The 20602-nt window shown below is 49.3% G+C and overlaps 1 protein-coding gene across 1 annotated transcript in view; it reads right to left on the bottom strand.

Annotated features, from left to right (window-relative positions):
• The window catches only part of FAM178B (family with sequence similarity 178 member B), a 137048-nt gene that overhangs the window by 20721 nt on the left and 95725 nt on the right, over positions 1-20602 (bottom strand). Inside the window, exon 12 of the mRNA XM_058667570.1 lies at positions 951-1038. Coding sequence (XP_058523553.1) covers positions 951-1038 — 88 coding nt within the window. The remainder of the gene's footprint in view (positions 1-950; positions 1039-20602) is intronic.

Here is a 20602-nt window from a genome sequence, read left to right as displayed (position 1 = left end):
CTCCAGGCGTGCCAAGTTCTAGGGAGATAGCATTCAAGGCAAAGGGGCAGCCTGGCTCACCCTGACAACCTGGCCTGACTGGTCACCTCACCAATCTCTGTCCAAGCTGTTACAGGGTCTTTGGTTCAGCCATATGACCCATCTGGCCCTGTGGATGCACTGGTACATTCTACCAGCACCAAGGGCTCAGCTGCAGGGGTTGGAGCAGCAGCCTTATGTCCAAGTGTCTGGCTTTAGGTGGACCCAGGGATTCTCCCAGGAGTCTAGAGAGACCTTTGGGGGAGATGAGAGTGCTTTCAATCTTGCTGGGGGTAGAGACTACTACTCCTGGACCCCAGGCTGGGGGACTGCAGTCAGAACTTCCTGGCAAGCAGAGGAATGAGTAAATCTCTGTTGACCCAAGGACATCAGACATCGGCAATCCAGGAGTTTTAATTGAGTAGTCTTTATTTTCATCAAGATTGCTTCCCCTTATAAAATGTATATGGTCAGGGGCTGGGAGCAGGGGGAGATGGGGAATTAGTGTTCAAAAGGGGCAGGGTTTCAGCTTAGAAAGTTGGGGTCATTAAGGAGACTGATGCCAGGAGCCATCCATACACACACACACACTGGGGCTGTGCTGCTCTCCGGGATGAAGGTACTTAGTGCTATGGACCAGAATATTTAAAACTGATTAGAACTTTGCAGTTAAGACAGTAAGGGGTGAAAAAGGTGAAATTGATAATTGTATTACACATGTTTTAGCATAATTATTAAAAAGATAATAGAGGCACCAGTTCACAGATCCATCCTTTACAACCTTGTGTGTGGCAGCTGCGCATACAACTGGAGGGAAAAACTCACTCTGGGTAGAGGCTGCCAAGCTTTGAGAGAAGCTTCAGGAGCAAGCTGGCCCTGGGGAGGACAGTCTCCATCCTTTGTCTTCCCAAAGGACGGAGACATTGGTTTACCTGGGTCTTCTCTTGCCAGAGCGGGAGCATCTCTTGCTTGCCAAGCATTCGGGCAATGACTGTGAGGCTCAGCTGGCTGCGAAGCTGCCTGGGAAGGAAGAAGCAAGAGAGCCTCAGGGTCCTACCATCCGAATGAGGGGGTCAGCTGACAGTGGTGGGGGGGGATATGAGGGAGCCCTGTCCTGGCAGGTGCCTGTGCTTTTCCTTCTAATTGTCCCCCACCACGGTTACCCATACTTAGCCGTGGAGCCATACAGCCAACAGGCATTCAATAGCAGCTCCACATTCCTGCTTGCAAATTCCCAGATACACATCAGAGAAGTACAGACAGACAGGCAGAAATAAGAGAAGGAATGTGGACAGGCTGGGGGAGAAAACAACCAAGAAGAGAAAGGCACAGGTAGAGAGAGCAGGAGGAAAGTAAAGAAGGAAAACACATTTTTGTTTTTGTGCTATACCTGTGAGGCTTGTCAATGTCCAGTTGGTGGCAATCTGGCCTGGGGAAGCCAAACCTGGCAGCTTTCACCCAGCAACCAGTGAGCTTTCCCCTGGGAAACTCCTCCCCTCATCCAAACCCTACCCAGGCAGCCAGGTAAAGCGGCCTGGGAATAACCTAGTCATTGAGTGGTGGCCTCAGGGCCTTGCTGGATTACCATAAGTATGTGCTGTCCAGGGGCAGACAGCATCACTCATCCAGCCGGCCTGCAGCTGTTGGGGTGGTGAAAGATGCTGGCAGCTGGAGGGGGACTGAGCCAGGGCTCTGGGAGGGTGCCCTGCAATACTTGGTGGGTGAGCCTGGTGGAACTAATACAGTATCTTGGGCTTTAGCTGGCTGCAGTGGGTTTCCAAGTGCAGCCACCATGCTGTGCTACCTAATTGGATCAGAAGAGAGTGCACATGTCCTCACCACAGTCTGTCACCATGGTAAAGGTTACAATTCTGGCATCTCCACAGGCTTGTTGCGCCCACAGGAAACAGCCGTCAGGGACCCTGGCAAGGACCTGGATGTGGCCACACTCTCTCACTCTTGAGCAAGGCTGCACCAGGAGAAGCCAAGAAGTGAGGAAGCTGGAGGATGTGTAAAGAGCACAACAGAAAGCGTATAGCTTCAACATTGCAGTGGACAAATGCCTTCAGCAGACAATGCGGCTGTGAGGACCCCATAGGTGTCCTCAGTCATGGACTTGCCAGCACCACCTCAGGATGAGACATAGGAAACAGTCAGGTGGAGGGGAGGCCTTGGGGAATATGCACCTTGGGAAGGACATCAGAGTAGGTGAGGCTGAGCTGGGTCACTCCCTGGTTGGTGCTGGGGGCTCCCCAATAATCCTTCCACCCCTCAAACTGTGGCTGGAATGGCTTTCCTGAAGTCCCAGTGAGCCTGGGCAGACCGGATTCAGTGACTCTGAATTAGGGCCCTAAGAGCTATTGCTTATTTTCTTAGGAGACCGTCAAGAAAGTCAGGGATATCACACCAGGAGGGGTAAGGTAAAAAAGACAGGCAAGTCAGTGCTGGGGAAAGAGCAGGCAGTCACACTACTTCCTCAAACTGTACACAGCCTCCTATCCCATGATCCAGTCATCCTCCCAGGCATGCAGAAATGAAAGACAGAGCCCCTGTCATGTTCACAAGGCCACCATCACAGAGGACAAGCAGAGTGGGTTGTACATGTGTCCAGCTCAGTCCAACAGGGAGTGACAACTGTGAATGAACCCCAATTACCTCGCAGGGATGAGAGTCATGGAGTTGAAGGGAAGAATCCAGGTGCAAGGAAAGTATGTATAGGATTTCATTTCCATCTAGACTAAAAATGGGTAGTCAGGAAACTGGTGACTCGGAGGGCAGAGAGGAGCACAGCCTAAGACATGTTTCACTTCTCTAGCCACCTCTGCCTGAGTCTGTTGGAGTCCCATGCTGAATGGTATGCGTGTTTCTGTTTGTCACTCAGAAAAGAAACCCTGGGCCCCAGTACAATGGTCTAGTGGTTAAATCCTAGCCTTGCAAGCACCAGGAACCCATATGGGTGCTAGTTCATATCCTAGCTGCTCTACTTCCCATCCAGCTCCCTGCTTGTGGCCTGGGAAAGCAGTAGAGGACAGCCCAAAGCTTTGGGACCCTGTACCCATGTAGGAAACTCCCTAACTCCTGGCTTCAGATCAGCTCAGCTCTGATCACTGCTGCCACTTGGGGAGTGAATCAGTGGATGGAAGATCTTTCTCTGTGTTTTTCCTCTCTGTATATCTGACTTTCCAATCAAAATAAAGTTTGTTTTTTAAAGATTTTTTTTAAAATTTTTATTGGAAAGTCAGATATACAGAGAGGAGGAGAGACAGTGAGAAAGATCTTCTGTCCGATGATTCACTCCCCAAGTGAGCGCAATGGCCGATGCTATGCCGATCCAAAGCCAGGATCCAGGAACTTCTTCCAGGTCTCCCACGTGGGTGTAGAGTCCCAAGGCTTTGGGCTGTCATCCACTACTTTCCCAGGCCACAAGCAGGGAGCTGGATGGGAAGTGGAGCTGCCGGGATTAGAACCGGCACCCATATGGGATCCGGCACGTTCAAGGCGAGGACTTTAGCCACTAGGCCATGCCTCCGGGCCCCAAAATTAAGTTTCTTAAAAAAATTAAATTTCAGGTAAAATTTCTTTTTTCCTTTTTAAATTTTTCAAACAAGTTTGCCTCATGTGATATACATCCTCTATGTGGTAACCCTGAAAGTGGATGACCATCAGCCCTTCTGTGCTGGATGCAGGATCCATGGGAGTGGTAGGGGCCTTCTCTAGGGCTGTTTCCCTTTTGCCTGCACTGTTTTCTGCAGAGTGCCTTATACACACTGCACCCTCTCCATGTCCTTGACTTAAGAGTCCTGAGCCCAGGCTCCACTGTATGGGCTTAGTCACAGGGCAGCAAGTGGGAACCCCTCATCCCTGCTCCCCCGCCCTCCTCCTTGAATGCAGCACCCCCTCTAGAGAGGGGCTTTAGGATGCAGCTACCCCCCTCTCTCCCCTGAACTACACCCTTGCAGCTCCCTATACACACACACACACACACAAACACACACACTCCATTTGGTGGACTCCCCTTGCCTCCCTGTCAGCCAGGACCTGCTTTCCAGCTGTTCCCCACCAGCAGCTGGGACCAGACACAGTGGGAGGCAAATGGCTCCTCTGCAGCCACCAGTCTGCTGCAAACTTGCAGAAGTCTCTGCATCTGGGCTTAATTAATCCTCACGCTCTGGGCCTGCTTTCACAGGAGCGCCTTCACCCGCCAACCTGGCAGGGAAGGAGCTGCCAGGGCTGGGGGCGGTTCCAAAAGGGGAGAGGCGGCCCCCGGGTGGGTCAGCAGAGGGCTGCAATCCAGAAGGAGAGAGGAGAAAAAAAAAAAAGGCTCCAGAAAAAGCAACGAGGGGGTGACGGGAAGAAAAGAAACCCACATCTGAGAGCAGGCGAGCAAACACCCCCACTCACTGTCCCGCCCGCCCACTGCCTTTCATCCTGAAGGCTCCTAGTCTTTTAAACACACGCTCCTCTGGGACACAAGGACAGGCAGCAGGCTGGCGTCTTCATTTTTACAGACACTTCACCCCTAAGCACCACTCAGACTAGGCTCGAGGGGCCAACAGAGGGGTGCAGAGGCTGGTGGGTGGTGGGGTCATCCCCCACCCAGAGGTCGCCTTGCCGCAGTCAGTAGGGCCTATCCCAGAACTCAACCAGACGGGTAAAAGACGATGCAGAAGCCTCTGCAGCCATCTCCCCCACTGTCATATAAGGCAACAGGCGCCAGGCAGAGCCAGCCTCGCCCCCGCCCTTCCCCCACGGAACTCGGGAAGACCAGGACACTGGATTAGCATTCAGAGGAGCTGAAGGTGCTGGCAGACTTGACGATGACTTTTCCAAACTCAGAGAAGAGAGCAGGGCAGTGGAACGCACGCGCTCTGCTTTGCCAGCATCCGGCCATGTAGTTCCCTCAAGGAGGCACCCACAAAGGCAAAGACATTGATGGTGTGGGCCCACCAGGATGTAAAGGCGGTGACACTGGTCAGCGCAGACCCCCCACCCTTGGAGCCCCTTGTCCTGCCAAGACTGACTGGCCCGCAAAGGCCCTCTGGCATCTGGCCAAAGGAGTAAGCTGCCTTTTCCATGTCTCCAGGGCAGCTCAGGAAGTAACAGCAGTGGCTTGCTTTGCCCAACAACCCTCCCTTGGCATCCACCAGGCCTGCATCCCTGGGCTGTTCCTGGCATCTCTCCCCCATCAGGGATGCCTGCCACATCACACACCCCTCAGACCTTCACTGGTAAGCCCATCCTACCTCCTATGTGAGCATGGGCTGGTGAAGCCTCCCTGGTAGGGACCGGGAGCACAAGCCTGCCTGGTGAGGGTCATTTACTTCCCTGAGTGCCCTTGCCTCTCCTCTCCTCCCAGGGCAGCAAGGAGGAGATGGATAGCACCTCCAATGAGGCCGTTGGTGGTGCCCCACCTGGCAACACAATGGATCCATTTATAACTGACATATGAATGCGGTAGGGTCCCCAGAAGTGAGTGTGAGCAGAGAAGCTGAAGAGGAAACTCCACATGGTCCCATTTAGAGAAATGTTCTCAAGAAAGCAAAATGAACCTGTATGATAGACACGGCAGGGGTTCCCTTCGCTGGGGGGAGGGGAGTGGGCATGTCTGGGAGGGGCCCAAGAAGACTTCAAGGGTGGAACAACTCCCTTTTGTGGCCCAGTGGTTGTTACAGACTTGCCCTTGCAAAGTGTGCTGAGTGGCCAATTGATTCTTATGGCCTTTCCCTCATGTGAACTGTTATAATTAAAAACACACAAAACAGTTGCAAAACCATCCCCCTCCCTCTTGTCCCAAGAATAAAAAACTCATGAAAGCTTAGGTTTAGAAAATGCCTTCAAGTCACCTGGTCCAAAGCCTGTATTGTCATCCATTTAATTCCCTTTGCCACACCCTGAGCAAGCATTCATCTCAGCTAATCGGAAGCATAGCATGTAGCAAAGTGGTCCAGTTAGTTCATTTGTGAGAATACTCAAAGGATGTTTTCCCCACATTTGGTCCAAATCTGCCCTTCTGTGACTTCCATATAGAACTTTCGGATCCTGCACCCAGAACTTCAAGGAGGTGGCCTCACATGTTAGGATCCCTGTGCCCCTAAAGGCAATGGCTACCTTCCCACAGCCACCCCTTCTCCAGGTGCAACAGCTTCACTCTCCTATCTTTTGAAATCTTTTCCCCATTATCATTTGAATCTTTCTGAGGCGTGTGGGGAGGGGAGAGGAGGTTGGCAAAGCTCCCCTTCAAGTGAGCCACTCAGAGTCATGGCGGATGCTCATTTTCTTGGCAGCCCTGGCATGTGTGAAGCAGTTAACAGATTGCACTCAAAGTCTTTCTTCACACGTCTGCTGTCAGACCCCATTTCCTAGATTCTGTTCTTGGTTGTACAGCTGGGCCTCTCCTTCTGACTTAGCCCATCCTGATGGTCTGTGCAGACTCGGGGAAGCTTCAATTCACTGTCAGTTGTACTCATGTCAGCTGTGAATCTGACCATTGTTTCGCTAATGACCTCATCCAAGACACTGGTTGTTCCTTGGCCAACCTGTTAGTGGCCACGGGGCCTGCCTAGGGGGCCAACTCCGCTGCCCAGCAACATCCTCTGATGATGAGCCTACCTAATTCTTCCATCACTCAGCCCACATTTCTTCAGGTTGTCCCTCAGCACACAAGGACAGTCCCCATGGGAACCTGGCAACCTACACTGCACTCCACAGCCTTCTCCAGAGCGCCATCCTGGTTAATCCAGCTGAAGTGAAATGAGGCTGGTTTGTTTCCATGTATCCTTACAATTCTCACAAGCAGGGTGCTTCCTTTTCTAAGAATGTGCTCAGAAACCAGGCCTTGCTAAAGGGTGAGTCACCCCATCTTCCAGGACCCTCTCCACTCCAAAGGCCTTTCCTGCCACACTTAGGGTACTCCAAGTGCCAGCCAGATGCCTTGTAACATCTCCAGTACTACTTTGTTTCATAGATTTCAAAATAAAGTGATTTCTTCAATGACATTTTCCATGAACTTATTGAAGTATCTCATATTTGATTCCACATGAATAATTAATCTCCTTGACAAAACCCACAAACAAAACAGGAACTATGTAACATTGCTCCTGCTCCATAAGTGTTAACAACTGTCAGTCCCAAACTGCTCCTTCCTTTAAAAATAACTACTGAGAAAGGCCTCACCTTGGGGCTTCTTGGAATCTCCCAGCAATGCCTCCACTGGTCTATGCCACCTCTTTGTCTTGCTTTGCATCCTTTCCATCTTCCACATCATTTTCTTTCAAGATCCCCCCCCCCCACTTTTTATTGGAAAGGCAGATCTACAGAGAAGAAGAGACAGAAAGATCTTCCATCCGTGCTTCACGCTCCAAGTGGTTGCAATGGCCGGAGCTGAACCGATCCAAAGCCAGGAGCCAGGAGACTCCCACTTAGGTACAGGGTCCAAAGGCTTTGGGCGATCCTCTGCTGCTTTCCCAGGCCACAAGCAGGGAGCTGGATGGGAAGTGAAACAGCTGGGACATAAATCAGAGCTCATACGGGATCCAGGTGATGCCTGCAAGGTAGAGGATTAGCCAATCAAGCTGTTGTGTCTGGCTCTCCTACATTTTTCAAAACCTGAGATCACAGGTGAGCGAGCCCCTGTGGGCACTGAGCTTGCAACCTTCAGCTCACGTCTCCACTTTGTTTTCCCTCTATGGCTTCATCTGCAGTTTGTATTTGAAGTTTCAGCACAGGATCCACCACCCAACCAACACGAGCCACCTTCTGTTTTAGAATCTGCTGCCAAAGAAAAGTCACATCTTCTCGTCTTGTGAATCCTGTCCTCCAGAAGCAGCCATGGGCAAGCACATTCACTGAACTCTACTCCTGCTGGGCCTCCGAGGACCCAGTGAGCAAAGCCACTGCTCCCATCCTGCCTGCCTACAGCCTGGGGCTCAGCAGTCGGGGTCCAGTGTCAGGAGGATGCTTGGAAGAGGAGCACCGTAGCCCAAGTCTGGGCAGATAGGAGGTCACTGAGAAGCTTCTTAAGGAAGAGAGCCCAGAGGTGGAAAAGCTTGCTCCTCATGAGCCTGAGTGGGTGCAAAGTCCCAGGATGTAGTAGAAACACAACAGGCCTGTAAGGAACAGTGGAAAGGGTAGGATTAAAAAGCAGGCACATGGCCCTGGCACATCATGCACTGTGCTGAGCTGGAGGACAGAACCCCCAAAGTTTCTTTCTTTTTTTTTTTTTTAAAGATTTATTTATTTTTATTGGAAAGGCGGATATACAGAGAGGAGGAGAGACAGAGAGGAAGATCTTCCATCCGATGATTCACTCCCCAAGTGAGCCGCAACAGCCGATGCGCGCCGATCCGAAGCCGGGAACCAGGAACCTCTTCCGGGTCTCTCACGCGGGTGCAGGGTCCCAAAGCTTTGGGCCGTCCTCAACTGCTTTCCCAGGCTACAAGCAGGGAGCTGGATGGGAAGTGGAGCTGCCGGGATTAGAACCGGCGCCCATATGGGATCCCGGGGCGTTCAAGGCGAGGACTTTAGCCGCTAAGCCACGTCGCCGGGCCCAGAACCCCCAAAGTTTCAAGAAAAAGAGGGACAGGACCAGATATGCATTTGGGGTTGGGGGGAGGGTCACACTGTCCAATGTCCTAGGCTGGATGAGAACCAGAAAGAGTCCTGGAGAAGACTGGTTGGAAACTCAGGGGTACCGTACAAAGAGCCTGAACTGAGATGGCAATGGTCAGGGGGAAGAGGACCAAAGGGCCTTGTGGGAGATAAGGAAGTGCCACAGGACAGACTAAGTCCCTAGGCTTCAGGCTACTGCTGAGGCAGGTGCGGATGCCATTCAGGAACACACGAAGACAGCACACCTGTGCTCGTCAGGTGATGATTCCTGCTTCCCAGTAATACAATCTGAACCATTTGTCCACACCCTTCTGGTGCCAACAGAACAGTCTGGCAACAATACTGATTTGGCACAGGTGTGGAGTCAAAGACACAGTATGAATGAGACAGTATTGCAGGCTGGCTTCCCAAGGATATGGAACCTGAAGTGAAGATCAGCATGCAGAAAATTTAGGCAGGAGAGGACAGTGAGGGGAGAGCATGCCTAAGCCCCACCAGCAAGCAGGTCTGCGCTTGGGGAAACTCAGGCTACTGTGTGACTACAGCAAATGGCTTTCGCTGGTCTCACAGCAGCTCTGGGGCTGGCCAGGTCCTTCAGAGTCATCCAGGAGAGTCATCCTTCAGAGTCATCCAGCCCCCCAGGGGTAGGGAGCCATCTTCAGGTAAGGTGGTGACCACCTCCAGCAGAGGAAACCCTCCTGGCAGTTGAGAAATGCCTTGGTTGCAGATGGTGTTGTCTGGGTCAAGTCCCACAGCACAGGTGACTTTGTAGACCTGGGTTCAGCCGCCAGAAAAGAAGGATTGGGGCAGGATTCCAAGGTATAGCAAGGCCTGGGCCAGAGAGAGACAAGCAGAAGTCAGGAGAGCGGTGGTGTGAAGGCTGGAAAAGACAGCCCATCAGGAAAGTCACTGCTGATGGAGAAGTTAAAGTTCCAGATGAAGGATATTTCCGTGATCCAAGCCTGTGAATCCTTGGTATATCCCCTCCACCCTCACCATCCATTCTGACTGAGCCACATCCTCCGAGGCTTCTGCCCCTTCTGACTCTTGCAGCCTGATAGTGGCCCATTTCCCTGAACTGCTCTCCTCTCAGCCCCAGCATGGCTTCATGCAAACAACCTCCCCCTGCCTCTTGTTCCTTCAGATTTGGAGCCCTACTGAAATCTCAGGTTGATAAGACTTTGGATGGAATGTTGGAATGTCTGTTTTCTGTGGTTGAGAACTCCCTAGGACACTCTGAGCTCTTAAGAACACCAAAGGTTGGGCCCGGAGCTATAGTGTAGTGGTTAAAGTCCTTGGCTTGCACGCCCGGGATCCCATATGGTCACCAGTTCTAATCCCGGCGGCCCTGCTTCCCATTCAAATCCCTGCTTGTGGCCTGGGACAGCATTTGAGGACGGTCCAAAGCCTTAGGACCCTGCACCCGTGTGGGAGACCCAGAAGAGCTCCTGGCTTCGAATTGGCTCAGCTCCAGCCGTTACGGTCACTTGGGAAGTCAATCATCGGACGGAAGATCTTCCTGTCTCTCCTCCTCTCTGTATATCCACCTTTCCAGTAAAAATAAATAAATCTTTAAAAAGAAAAAAAAGAGAATCCCAAAGGTGCTCAAGGGTAGGGAGGACTCAGACAAGATATGAGAACAAGAGGAGGGGGCAGGTGGTGGTGGTGAGGAAACTTGTTGCTGCAGCCTCAGCTCTAGGGAGACATGACTGAACACACAATTGCAGAACTGTTGGCTTAAAATGGATGACAAGGAAGCACATTTACTTGCTGTGGAGAAAGAACCAGCTGAGTATAAAAGGCTGAATGGTTATGGGAATAAGGAGAGATGACGGTAGAAGGTTCCAGAAAGGGCAGATTGCTGGGGTCCAGAATCACTGGGCTGGAGGAAATCAGAGGAAGGAATGTGAGTGTGCCAGGTTTGTAGGATGGGTGTGGCAGGGATGTGATCAGCTGAGAGCATAGAGGTTATGGTCAAATAAGGTATGAAGTGTTAGATTTGCTGACCACCAGGGAAAGAATAACTCAGCCGAATACATGAAAAGAATTTAGATGGCCTTTATTTCAGGGAACCACAGTCATGGGCTTCCCTTCCCCATGCAGCAGAAAGGACAGACATGAAGGAGTTTGTTGCAGAGGAAGAAGAGCGTGGAAGAGATGGTGAAGGGGCTTTTTAAATCCTCCTTGACAAGGAAGCCGAGGGGGAGTGCCTCGGCCCTTATTGGTGGTGGGATATGATTTTGTACCCCTCATTGGTGCAACGGTGGTTTCATAGCCTGTGCCCCTCAACCCGCCAGAATTCCGCCATCCGTTTGGGGTCTGGTTGGAGGCAAACGTTGCCCTTCTCTGGTTATCGTGGTAGCCATCATGAAGAAGTTTGCAATCTGCTGTGGACCCAAGGAGGCCAACCGGGAACTCCCAATAAGGCCAGCGGCTAAGGTGGGGACAAAGGGTGGACTCCTGCATGGCCGTGTTGTCGCAATGTGGGTGGATCTAAAGATCAAGCAGGAAGGGAGTTAACAGTGGAACAAGGATCCAGGAACTGGTCAGATCCTGGACACAGTGGGGAGCTGGGAGAGTAGAGGATGGAGTTCTGTGATCCTGCAATGACGTGTGGTGTTGGAAGGAAACACGGAATTTCGGGAAAAGCTTTCCGAGCTGACACACCTTGCTACTCTTACTCCAGGCATGCAATGACCTGAGGCTATGACAGTTGCTTTTGCCCAGGGCTAGCTGGACTTCTACTTTATCAATCAGCCAGCCCTTTCTTGGTGGCTGGACACAAACTCCTTGGCTGGCCACTTCAGACAGGCAGACAGAAAGAAAGAAGAGGAAGGAAGGAAGAATGGATGGAAAGAAGGAAGGACGGAAGGGAAGGAGGGAGGGAGTGACTGGGGAAGGAAGGGATGGAAAAAAGAGAAAAAAGGAAAAATATAGATAGATAGATGGATCCTAGGAGGCCAGTGGAAAGCTTCTCAAGAAGGTAGAGAATGGAACTGGATGCTGAGTGGCAGCAATGGTCCAGGTGAAGTCCACCCAGGCAGGGACTGCTGTTCCTGACTACTTCCCTCAGGAGTGTCCACTGGTTAAGTGTGGTTCTAGATACCAAGGAATGAAAAGAAAGGGCATCTGTCCTAGTCTTCTGCATAGAGGCGGATGCAGCAAGGAACTTCCCCCAACATGGGGGGGGTCCACTTCTAGGAGGTCCCAAAGCCACACCCTGCACCCCAATGTATTTCAATTATAGAAGCAGAGATGAGTCAAATGTTGACTTTACCCCCACTCCCCCCACAAACACCTATGACATTGCAATCACCTATCCAGGTGCTTGGATCTAGCCTGCAGTAGACAAGGACCTCACCCTCAGCCACTTACATTCTGATGGCAGAGGGGCAGGTATGACATGACAAACAACCTTCAAATATCCATAGGTAGGTAAAGAAACACAAGGAAAGGAGGCCAGGTGCTTGGGATCTTTAAGATGCTGCTTGGGACACTTGCATCCCATATCAGAGTGCCTGGGTTTGAGCTGGGCTCTGCTTCTGATACCAGCTTCCTACTCTGTGTGCATCCTGAGAGGCAGCAGGTGGCTGGTAACGCCTCAAGCAGGAGATCTGGATTGAGTTCCGGACTCCTAGCTCTCTGGCTTGACTCAGCCTTGGCTATTGCAGGTATGGGGGAAGGAACAAGTAGATGGGATATTTTTCTCTTTCTGTTTCTCAAATAACTACACTAAATAAGTAATAAAAAATATTAAAATGCACGCACACACACACACACACACACACACACACACGTGAGGTTCTGGAGTGCCCCAAGGTGGAGGTGAATGTGGAAAGTACAAGCACCTGGGGCTTCTCTGAGGCGATGACTTCTGGGCAGAGACCACTATGATGATCAGGTGGTTATCTCCTGCCAACATAGGAAAGAGGGACATTAAAACACAAACGCCCAGCATGTTCCAGATATACCTATAGGAGGAGGAGTGGACAGGAGTCCACGTCACCAGGAGCCATATAGGTCTTACTAAAAACTCTTTGGATTTGCTTCTAAAATGACACTAAGCCTTGGAAAATTCCAGAGCAGGGAAGTGACTCAAATACTTGTGACGGGCCCTATTGTGAAATGATTTAGATGTGATGATGAGGTCATGGTTATGTTTAAAGAATAACCACAATACCCCCAAGTGACTTACCTTGCTCAGCTACCTTCTGAAACAAAATGGCATCTGACTGGGATTAGTGTCCCAGGGAACTGGGGCAGGGGTTGGGTGATGGTAAAGGAATCCCCATGGTCACAGCTGAAGTCTATGAGCTCAGGTGGGATCATGAGTTCATTTTACTCTCTCCATTACTCTGTGTGTTTTGAGACTTGCTGTAATACAACTTTAAAACATAAGTGACTCTGGCTAAGTGGCCACAATGGGTTGTAGTGGGAAACAACAGAAGCTAAAGGCCAATGCTATGTTTGGGAAGGAGAAGTGAGCCCACTGAAAGAGGACTGTGTCACTGACACTTACTCATCCTTACACCTAGGAGATCCCTTTCCCGTTAGAGAAACTTGGGATTATGTGACCGGCACTGTGACGCAGTGAGTTAAACCACTGCCTGCAATGCTGGTTTGAGTCCAGCTACTCCACTTCTAATCCAGCTCCCTGATACTGTGTCTGGGAAGGCAGGAGAAGGTGGCCCCAGGATTTAGATTCCTGCCATCCATGTGCAGATCTGCACGGAGTCTGGGCCCCTGGCTTTGGCCTAGCCCAGCCCCAGCCACTGCAGCCATTTGAGGGATAAAACAGTGACTCTGAGACACTGACACACACACACACACACACACACACACACACACATTTAAAGATTTTTTTAAAGATTTATTTTATTTTTATTGGAAAGGTGGATATACAGAGAGAAGGACAGACAGAGAGGAAGATCCTCCATCCAATGGCTCACTCCTCAAGTGGTCACAATGGCTGGAGCTGAACTGATCCAAAGCCAGGAACCAGGAGCCTCTTCCAGGTCTCCCATGTGGGTACAGGGTCCTAAGGCCTCGAGCCATCCTCTTCTGTTTTTCTAGGCCACAAGTAGGGAGCTGGATGGGAAGTGAAGCAATCAGGACATGAACTGCTGTCCACATGGGATCCTGGTAGCTGCAAGGTAAGGATTTAGCCACTAGGCTACTGTGTCGGGACCTATGTATAGTTTTAAAATAAGACTTACTCCTGACACATGGTTTTACAGTTTTTAATTTAGCATTATTTTTTCAACTTGTCCTTTATTCCATCATTAAAAATTATTTATTTAAAAGGTAAAGTGAGGCCAGTAATGTGCCACAGCATGCTAAGCCTCCACCTGCAGTGCTGATATCCCATATGGACACAGTTTGATGCTCCACTTCTTATCCAGCTGTCTGATAATGTGCCTGGGAAAATAACAGAAGATGGCCCAAGTGCTTGGGCCCCCTGCACCCATGTGGGAGACCCAGAAGAAGTTCCTGGCTCTCAGCTTTGAGCCAGCCAAGTTCAGTTCTGGCTACTGGGACCTTCTAGGGGAATGAACCAGTTGGATGGAAGATTTTTTTTCTGTTTCCCTCTCTCTCTTCCACCTTCTTTGGAATTCTTAAAAAAAAAAAAAAAAAAAAAAGAGGTTGAGTGACACAGAGAGGGAAAGAGACAGAAAGAATCATTGTCAACTTACTCACTCACTCCCAAAATGCGCACAACAGCCAAGTTTAGGACATGCCAAATCCAGGAACCAGGAACTCCAACTTGGTCTCCCACGACAGGAACTAAGCACTTGGGCCTTCATCTGCTGCCTCCCAAATGCATTAGCAGGAAACTGGGTTGAAAATGTACGGTGTCTGGAATTTCAACAGACACTCTAATGTGGGATGAGGGTGTCCAAGAGGAAGATTACCACAATGATATACCACAATGTCCACTCCTGTCACTTAAAAAAAAAAAAGATTTATCCTATTTAATCAAAGATCAGAGGCATAGAGGCAACCCTATTAATGAGTCTACCTCCCAAATAGCTGCAAGAGACAGGACTGGACCAAGTTATAGCCAGGAGCCACGAACTCCCATCAGGTCTCCCACGTGCGTGCAGGGGCTCAAGTACTTGGGCTGTATTTCTCTGCTTCCCCAAGCACATAAGCAGCAAATTAGATAGGAAATGGAAAAGTCAGGACTCAAACTGGCACCTGTGTGGTATGCCAGCATCATTGTTAGTTGCTTAACCCAGTGTGCAATGACACCAGCCCCTGTCATTTTAACATGCTATAAAAATATCCTGTTATAGGGCCTGGTGTGGTAGCCTAGCAGCTAAAGTCCTTGCCTTGCATGCGCTTGTATGGGCACCGGTTCTAATCCTGGCAGCCCCACTTCCCATCCAGCTCCCTGCTTGTGGCCTGGGAAAACAGTCAAGGATGGTCCAAAGCCTTGGAACCCTGTACCCGCACGGGAGACCTGGAAGGAGCTCCTGGCTTCAGATTGGCTTAGCTCTGGCTGTTGCAGCCACTTGGGGAGTGAAACACTGGACTATCTTCCTCTCTGTCTCTCCTCTTTGTATATCTAACTTTCCAATAAAAAAAAAAAAATCCTGTTGTTCCAGCAGAACTTCATTTATGTTGAGGCATTGAGACTCCCCCCCCCACCACCGCCTTTTTTTCTATAATAAACATCACGGTGCCATACTTCTGCATCAATAAACCTTTGCTCACTATCTGGTTCCTCCCAGTTCAATGGTTTGTGGAAGCATTTGTGCATTTTAAAATCATTTACTGGATTTTGCCAAATTGCCCTCAAGAGGGATGGCGTAGACATGCACAGCGTCAGCAGGGGAGCATATGCCTGTTTTCTCACACCCTGCCAACGCTGGGCACCACTGTTCTTTTGAATATATGCCAGGCTGCCAGGCGGGGAAGAAAAAGAAAATCCCCAAAACCTTAGTGTCATGGTTATAGCCAGTCTTTAGGACGTATTTTAGGATGACTGATTGGGCAGTCTGGGCAGTCTTCTTGAGCTGGTTTCCTCTTCCCTTTGCCTTTGAAGGCCATGAAGAGACAGCCATACAGGATGTTTAATAAACAGGAGCAGATGGTGGAGGAGGCTGGTCCCTGTAGTCAGGGTGCCATCAGCCTTCAGTGAAGCTTGGACAGCCTCCCTCTTCCCCCTGTGGTGCTCCTGCACATGGCTGCAGGCATTTGCTTGGTGCATCTACCAGAGACCCTGGACAGAAGCTGCCCATCCCAGAGGCTTGTCAGAGCTACTCCAATGGGGCCACGGTCCCAAGGCAGACTTCCCTCCAGGAAGCTCCTTTTCTGATTGGCTCGTGTCAGGTAGTTGGCTCCTGTACTTGCCTTCTTTTCACATTGTGAAGCTCTGCTGTACCTTAAATCTGCAGAGCATTCATGCAGCCTTGATTATTCTCGTGCACTGGGGAGGGAGGGTATGCACAAGGCTTGGTGGGCGTTCTTGATTTGTGCTTCACCAGTTGAGGAGAATAAGAGTGTGACAGCCCCTTGTAACAACAATCTGCCCTGCCTGCTTCCTGGGGTCAGCCTGGGCAATGAGCCCAGTGGGGTGGCCACCAGAGAGAGCAGAAGCTCTTCCACATCAACACCGTAGGGAGTGTGGGGGTACAGCACCAACTAAAGACCTACACTGAATACAGCAAGGCTGTTAAAAAAGAAAGAGAATTAGCAGCTCTTTACAACTCAATCTGAAATGATTGCCAAGGCATACCTTGGAGTGAGAACTCATAGGGAGACCGTGTATATACTTGCACAATCCAGGGACAGGACTGGGCTTCAAGAGACTGAACAGAGGCACATTTTCAATATGTACTCCCCAGTAAATTTTGAATTTTATGCTATTTGAATGCCTATAAGAAACAGAAAAAAATTCGAAATATTCAGCAGTCATTCTGATGAGGAGTCCTCCTTCTTGAATGTTGCTCTTGGTGTAAGGAGCACAGGTCTGGCTGGGAGCCAGAGGGAGGATGTTCTCTTCTGTGTTCAAGGGGCACTCACCATGGGCCCTGGAGATACAGAGACCCCACAAATTGAAGTTTATTGTGGTTTGCAGATGAATGAGTGAAGTCATAAATTTAAGATATCCAGAAGGTAGCTTCAAATCTGTTAGGGGAACGATGTTTTTTTTTTTTCTGGTTGTGTTTGAAGGGCAACAGGGCACGCATCATCCAATATGGCTGCCCATTCGAGTATCAGCTGCTCTACTTCTGATCCAGCTCCTTGCGCTAAAGTGCCTGGCAAAGCAGCAGAGGATGGCCCAAGTCCTTGGTTCTTGTCACCCACATGCAAGAACCAGAGGAGAATCTAAGCTCCTGGCTTTGGACCTGTTCAGCTCTGGCCATTTGTGGAGTAAACCAACAGATGAAAGACTTTTGTGTCTCTTCCTTCTCTTTCTGTAAATCTGCCTTTCAAGTAAGATTTATTCATCTGATAAAAAGACTGAATAGATAAAAAGAGTGGATTCAAAAGAAAAAATCTTTCATAGGCTGGTTCAATCCCCAAATGCCAGCAACAGCCAAGACTGAGCCAGGCTGAGGTTACAAGCCTGGAACTCCATCCTGGTTTTCCACAGGGTTTCAGGGACCCAAGTACCCGTATTCGCAGGAAAATGGATCAGAAGTAGAGGATCCTGGACTGAAACCAGCACTCAGATAGGGGATGTAGATGTTGCAAGCAGTGGCTTAACCTGCCAAACCACAATGCCTGCCCCAGGATGAATTAAGACAAGAAAAACTGGTGTTGGGTCCAATGGCTCTTTGGAATTGCAAAGAATGGAGTCAGATCCTTGTCTCATACCTAGAAAAAAATGCATTACAGATAAGGCCACGATGGAATAGGTACATGGTGTATGAGTACCGAGAAAAGAGAGCACACTATTTTTGAGGTTTTAGAGTCAAGAAGAATTTCCTTTCTATTCAAGAGATTCAATTAGACAGAAATCTCATTCAACCCTCTGTACTACTCATGCATCTTTGTCCCAAATCTAAGCTTTCAAGTTTGCAGAAAATGGTTTTGGAAATATCCATTTCAGGGGCAGAAACTAGATACAGTGGCTAAGATGGCTTTGGGGACACCTGAGGCCAGCCTTAGGTGTTTGGGGTTGGGTCTGTGTTGGTATGCATCTGGTTTGGGTCCCAGTTCCTATGTTTCCTGTCCAGTATCTTACAAATGTACACTCTTAAAGAGCAGGCGGTGACTCCAGTGCTAGAGTGCCTGTTGCCCAGGTGGGAGACAGGGATTAAGGTTCAGGATCCAGGTTTCAGCTCTAGGCTTCAGCTCTAGTGGCTGTAGACGTTTAGAGAATAAACCAGCAAATGGAAGATCTCTCTCTGTTTGTCTTTATAACTCTCTCTTTGCCTTCAAACACATTGAAAATAAAGGAAAAAATTTTAATTCAGCTCACTGAAAGATACAAAGACTTGAAAAGAACAAATATAATCTAGGAGACACCTATTTGTGGCACATACTTATATATTAAAGCAACATGTAAATAAATAATAGCAAATGAGAAACTACCTTATATAAAAAATGGATAAGGAATATCAACGGGTAATTTACAGCAAAGAAACACAAAAGACTAGTAGAAATTGAAAGATGCTCAGTTTCACTGGCAAATAAGAGAATGAAAATCAGGATGACACGTCCTACCCAGTAGGTTGACTAAATCTTAAACAAACAAACAGAAAACCCAAAAGAATATGCTGAACTAATTAGAGTATATATAAATAGGCAATTTTATAACTACTGAAGAGTATTAAGTGGCCTAGTTAATTTTTTAGAGGCTAAATTCTAAATGTACATAATTTTATCTAAAGATTTATTTATTTTTATTGGAAAGTCAGATATATAAACGAGGAAGAGAGAGAGGAAGATCTTCCGTCCGATGATTCACTCCCCAAGTGAGCGCAACAGCCAGTGCTGTGCCGATCTGAAGCCGGGATCCAGGAACCTCTTCCAGGTCTCCCACGCGGGTGCAGGGTCCCAAGGCTTTGGGCCATCCTTGACTGTTTTCCCAGGCCACAAGCAGGGAGCTGGATGGGAAGTGGGGCTCCTGGCATGTTCAAGGCAAGGACTTTAGCTGCTAGGCCACCGTGCCAGGCCCTAAATGTACATATTTTAGGATTACAATTCAACTTCAAGGAGTTTATCCTATAGAAACACTGCACTGGGCCCGGCACCATATCTTAGTGGCTAAAGTCCTTGCCTTGCACGTACTGGGATCTCATATGGGCACTGGTTCTAATCCTGGCAGTGCTGCTTCCCATCCAGTTTCCTGCTTGTGGCCTGGAAAAGCAGTGGATGACAGCCCAAAGCCTTGGGACCCTGCACCCACATGGGAGACCTGGAAGAAGCTCCTGGCTCCTGGCTTTGGATCGGCTCAGCTCTGGCTGTTGTGGCCATTTGGGGAGTGAATCAGTGGATGGAAGATCTTCCTCTCTGTCTCTCCTCCTCTCTGTATATCTGACTTTGTAATAAAAATAAATAAATCTTTTTTTTAAAAAAAAGACAGGTATTTGGGGACCAGCTGTGCACATGCAGCTAGAAAAAAGATCCATGGGGGCCCGGCGACGTGGCCTAGCGGCTAAAGTCCTCGCCTTGAAAGCCCCGGGATCCCATATGGGCGCCGGTTCTAATCCCAGCAGCTCCACTTCCCATCCAGCTCCCTGCTTGTGGCTTGGGAAAGCAGTTGAGGACAGCCCAATGCATTGGGACACTGCACCCGCGTAGGAGACCCGGAAGAGGTTCCAGGTTCCCGGCTTCGGATCGGCGCGCATCGGCCCGTTGTGGCTCACTTGGGGAGTGAATCATCGGACGGAAGATCTTCCTCTCTGTCTTGCCTCCTCTGTGTATATCTGGCTGTAATAAAATGAATAAATCTTTAAAAAAAAAAAAAGAAAAAAGATCCATGGTAAAGCTATTGGTAAGGTACAAGGGTTTGTGTGTATGAGAGGGAAAGAAAAACAAAAGATACAAACAACATGGCTAGGTTGGAGTAAATGGGAAATTGAGCTCAATGACCTGGACTTTGCCATGCATGCAGTGGGTAGCAAAGGCAGGCAAGCTATGGTAATCTCAGGATATGTAGAATAGGCAGAGCTTGAGGAACAAAGAGGAGATGGAATAATTCTGCCACCCAGCAGGTGAGACAGTAAAATGAAAGCAGGAGGTACTGAGAAGGAGGTGACAGATGGCAAATGACCTGTACAAAATACATGCCAATAGAACTGACATGGAAAAGCAAACATAAATACAGATTTAAGATTTAGAGTTAGAGTCCAGGTAAGTCTGAGCAGCAGCATGGGTATCTGTCTTCTCCGGCCACGTGGCTGTCTGGGGGTACCCGTGTTGGCACAGGCTTCCTGCTGGGGATCCTAGCTCCCCATCCATGGCTGCTAGGTAGGGGGATGGGTCCTGGGCTTATGGGCAGTCAGAGCACCAACCAATACTGGGTTCTACCTGCTGGCTGCTGTATGTGTAGGTTTATACTCCGCTTATATACTCCATTTATATATGATGGATGTTAATGTCGATCCTTTCACTGTTCCTGTGCCACTCTGATTTAGGTTAAACTCAAAAACATGTTACCTTTGGAGAACTTATAGCTGTTATTTTTCTACCTTCTACCAAGGACCCCAGATGCATTCCCTGGAGAATACCTGGCTGCTGTGGCCCCCTCTCTTTGCCCCTTTCTCAGCTTGAAGTAACCAGAGTGATTGCTGCCCCATTATCCCTGACAGGCAGCCAGGGTCCATTCTCTGGGGAAAAAAGGATGTGGAGGAGTTAGATGAGATAATAGGCAGTTAGGGTGTGTGGTTCCTGGTGAAGTTATTTGGTGTAACATATAATATTGCTTCTCCCCATTTTCTGCTCTTCCAAGGGCATGTTCTCCCTAGCTACATCTTTCAGGCCTAATTCTACAAAACACAGAATGGGAATTTGTAGAAGG

Source organism: Ochotona princeps, chromosome 8, assembly GCF_030435755.1.
Source record: "Ochotona princeps isolate mOchPri1 chromosome 8, mOchPri1.hap1, whole genome shotgun sequence".
NCBI classification, from domain to species: Eukaryota; Metazoa; Chordata; class Mammalia; order Lagomorpha; family Ochotonidae; genus Ochotona; species Ochotona princeps.
The sequence above is the reverse complement of the archived record's forward strand: the minus strand, read 5'-3'. Positions and strand labels throughout refer to the sequence as shown.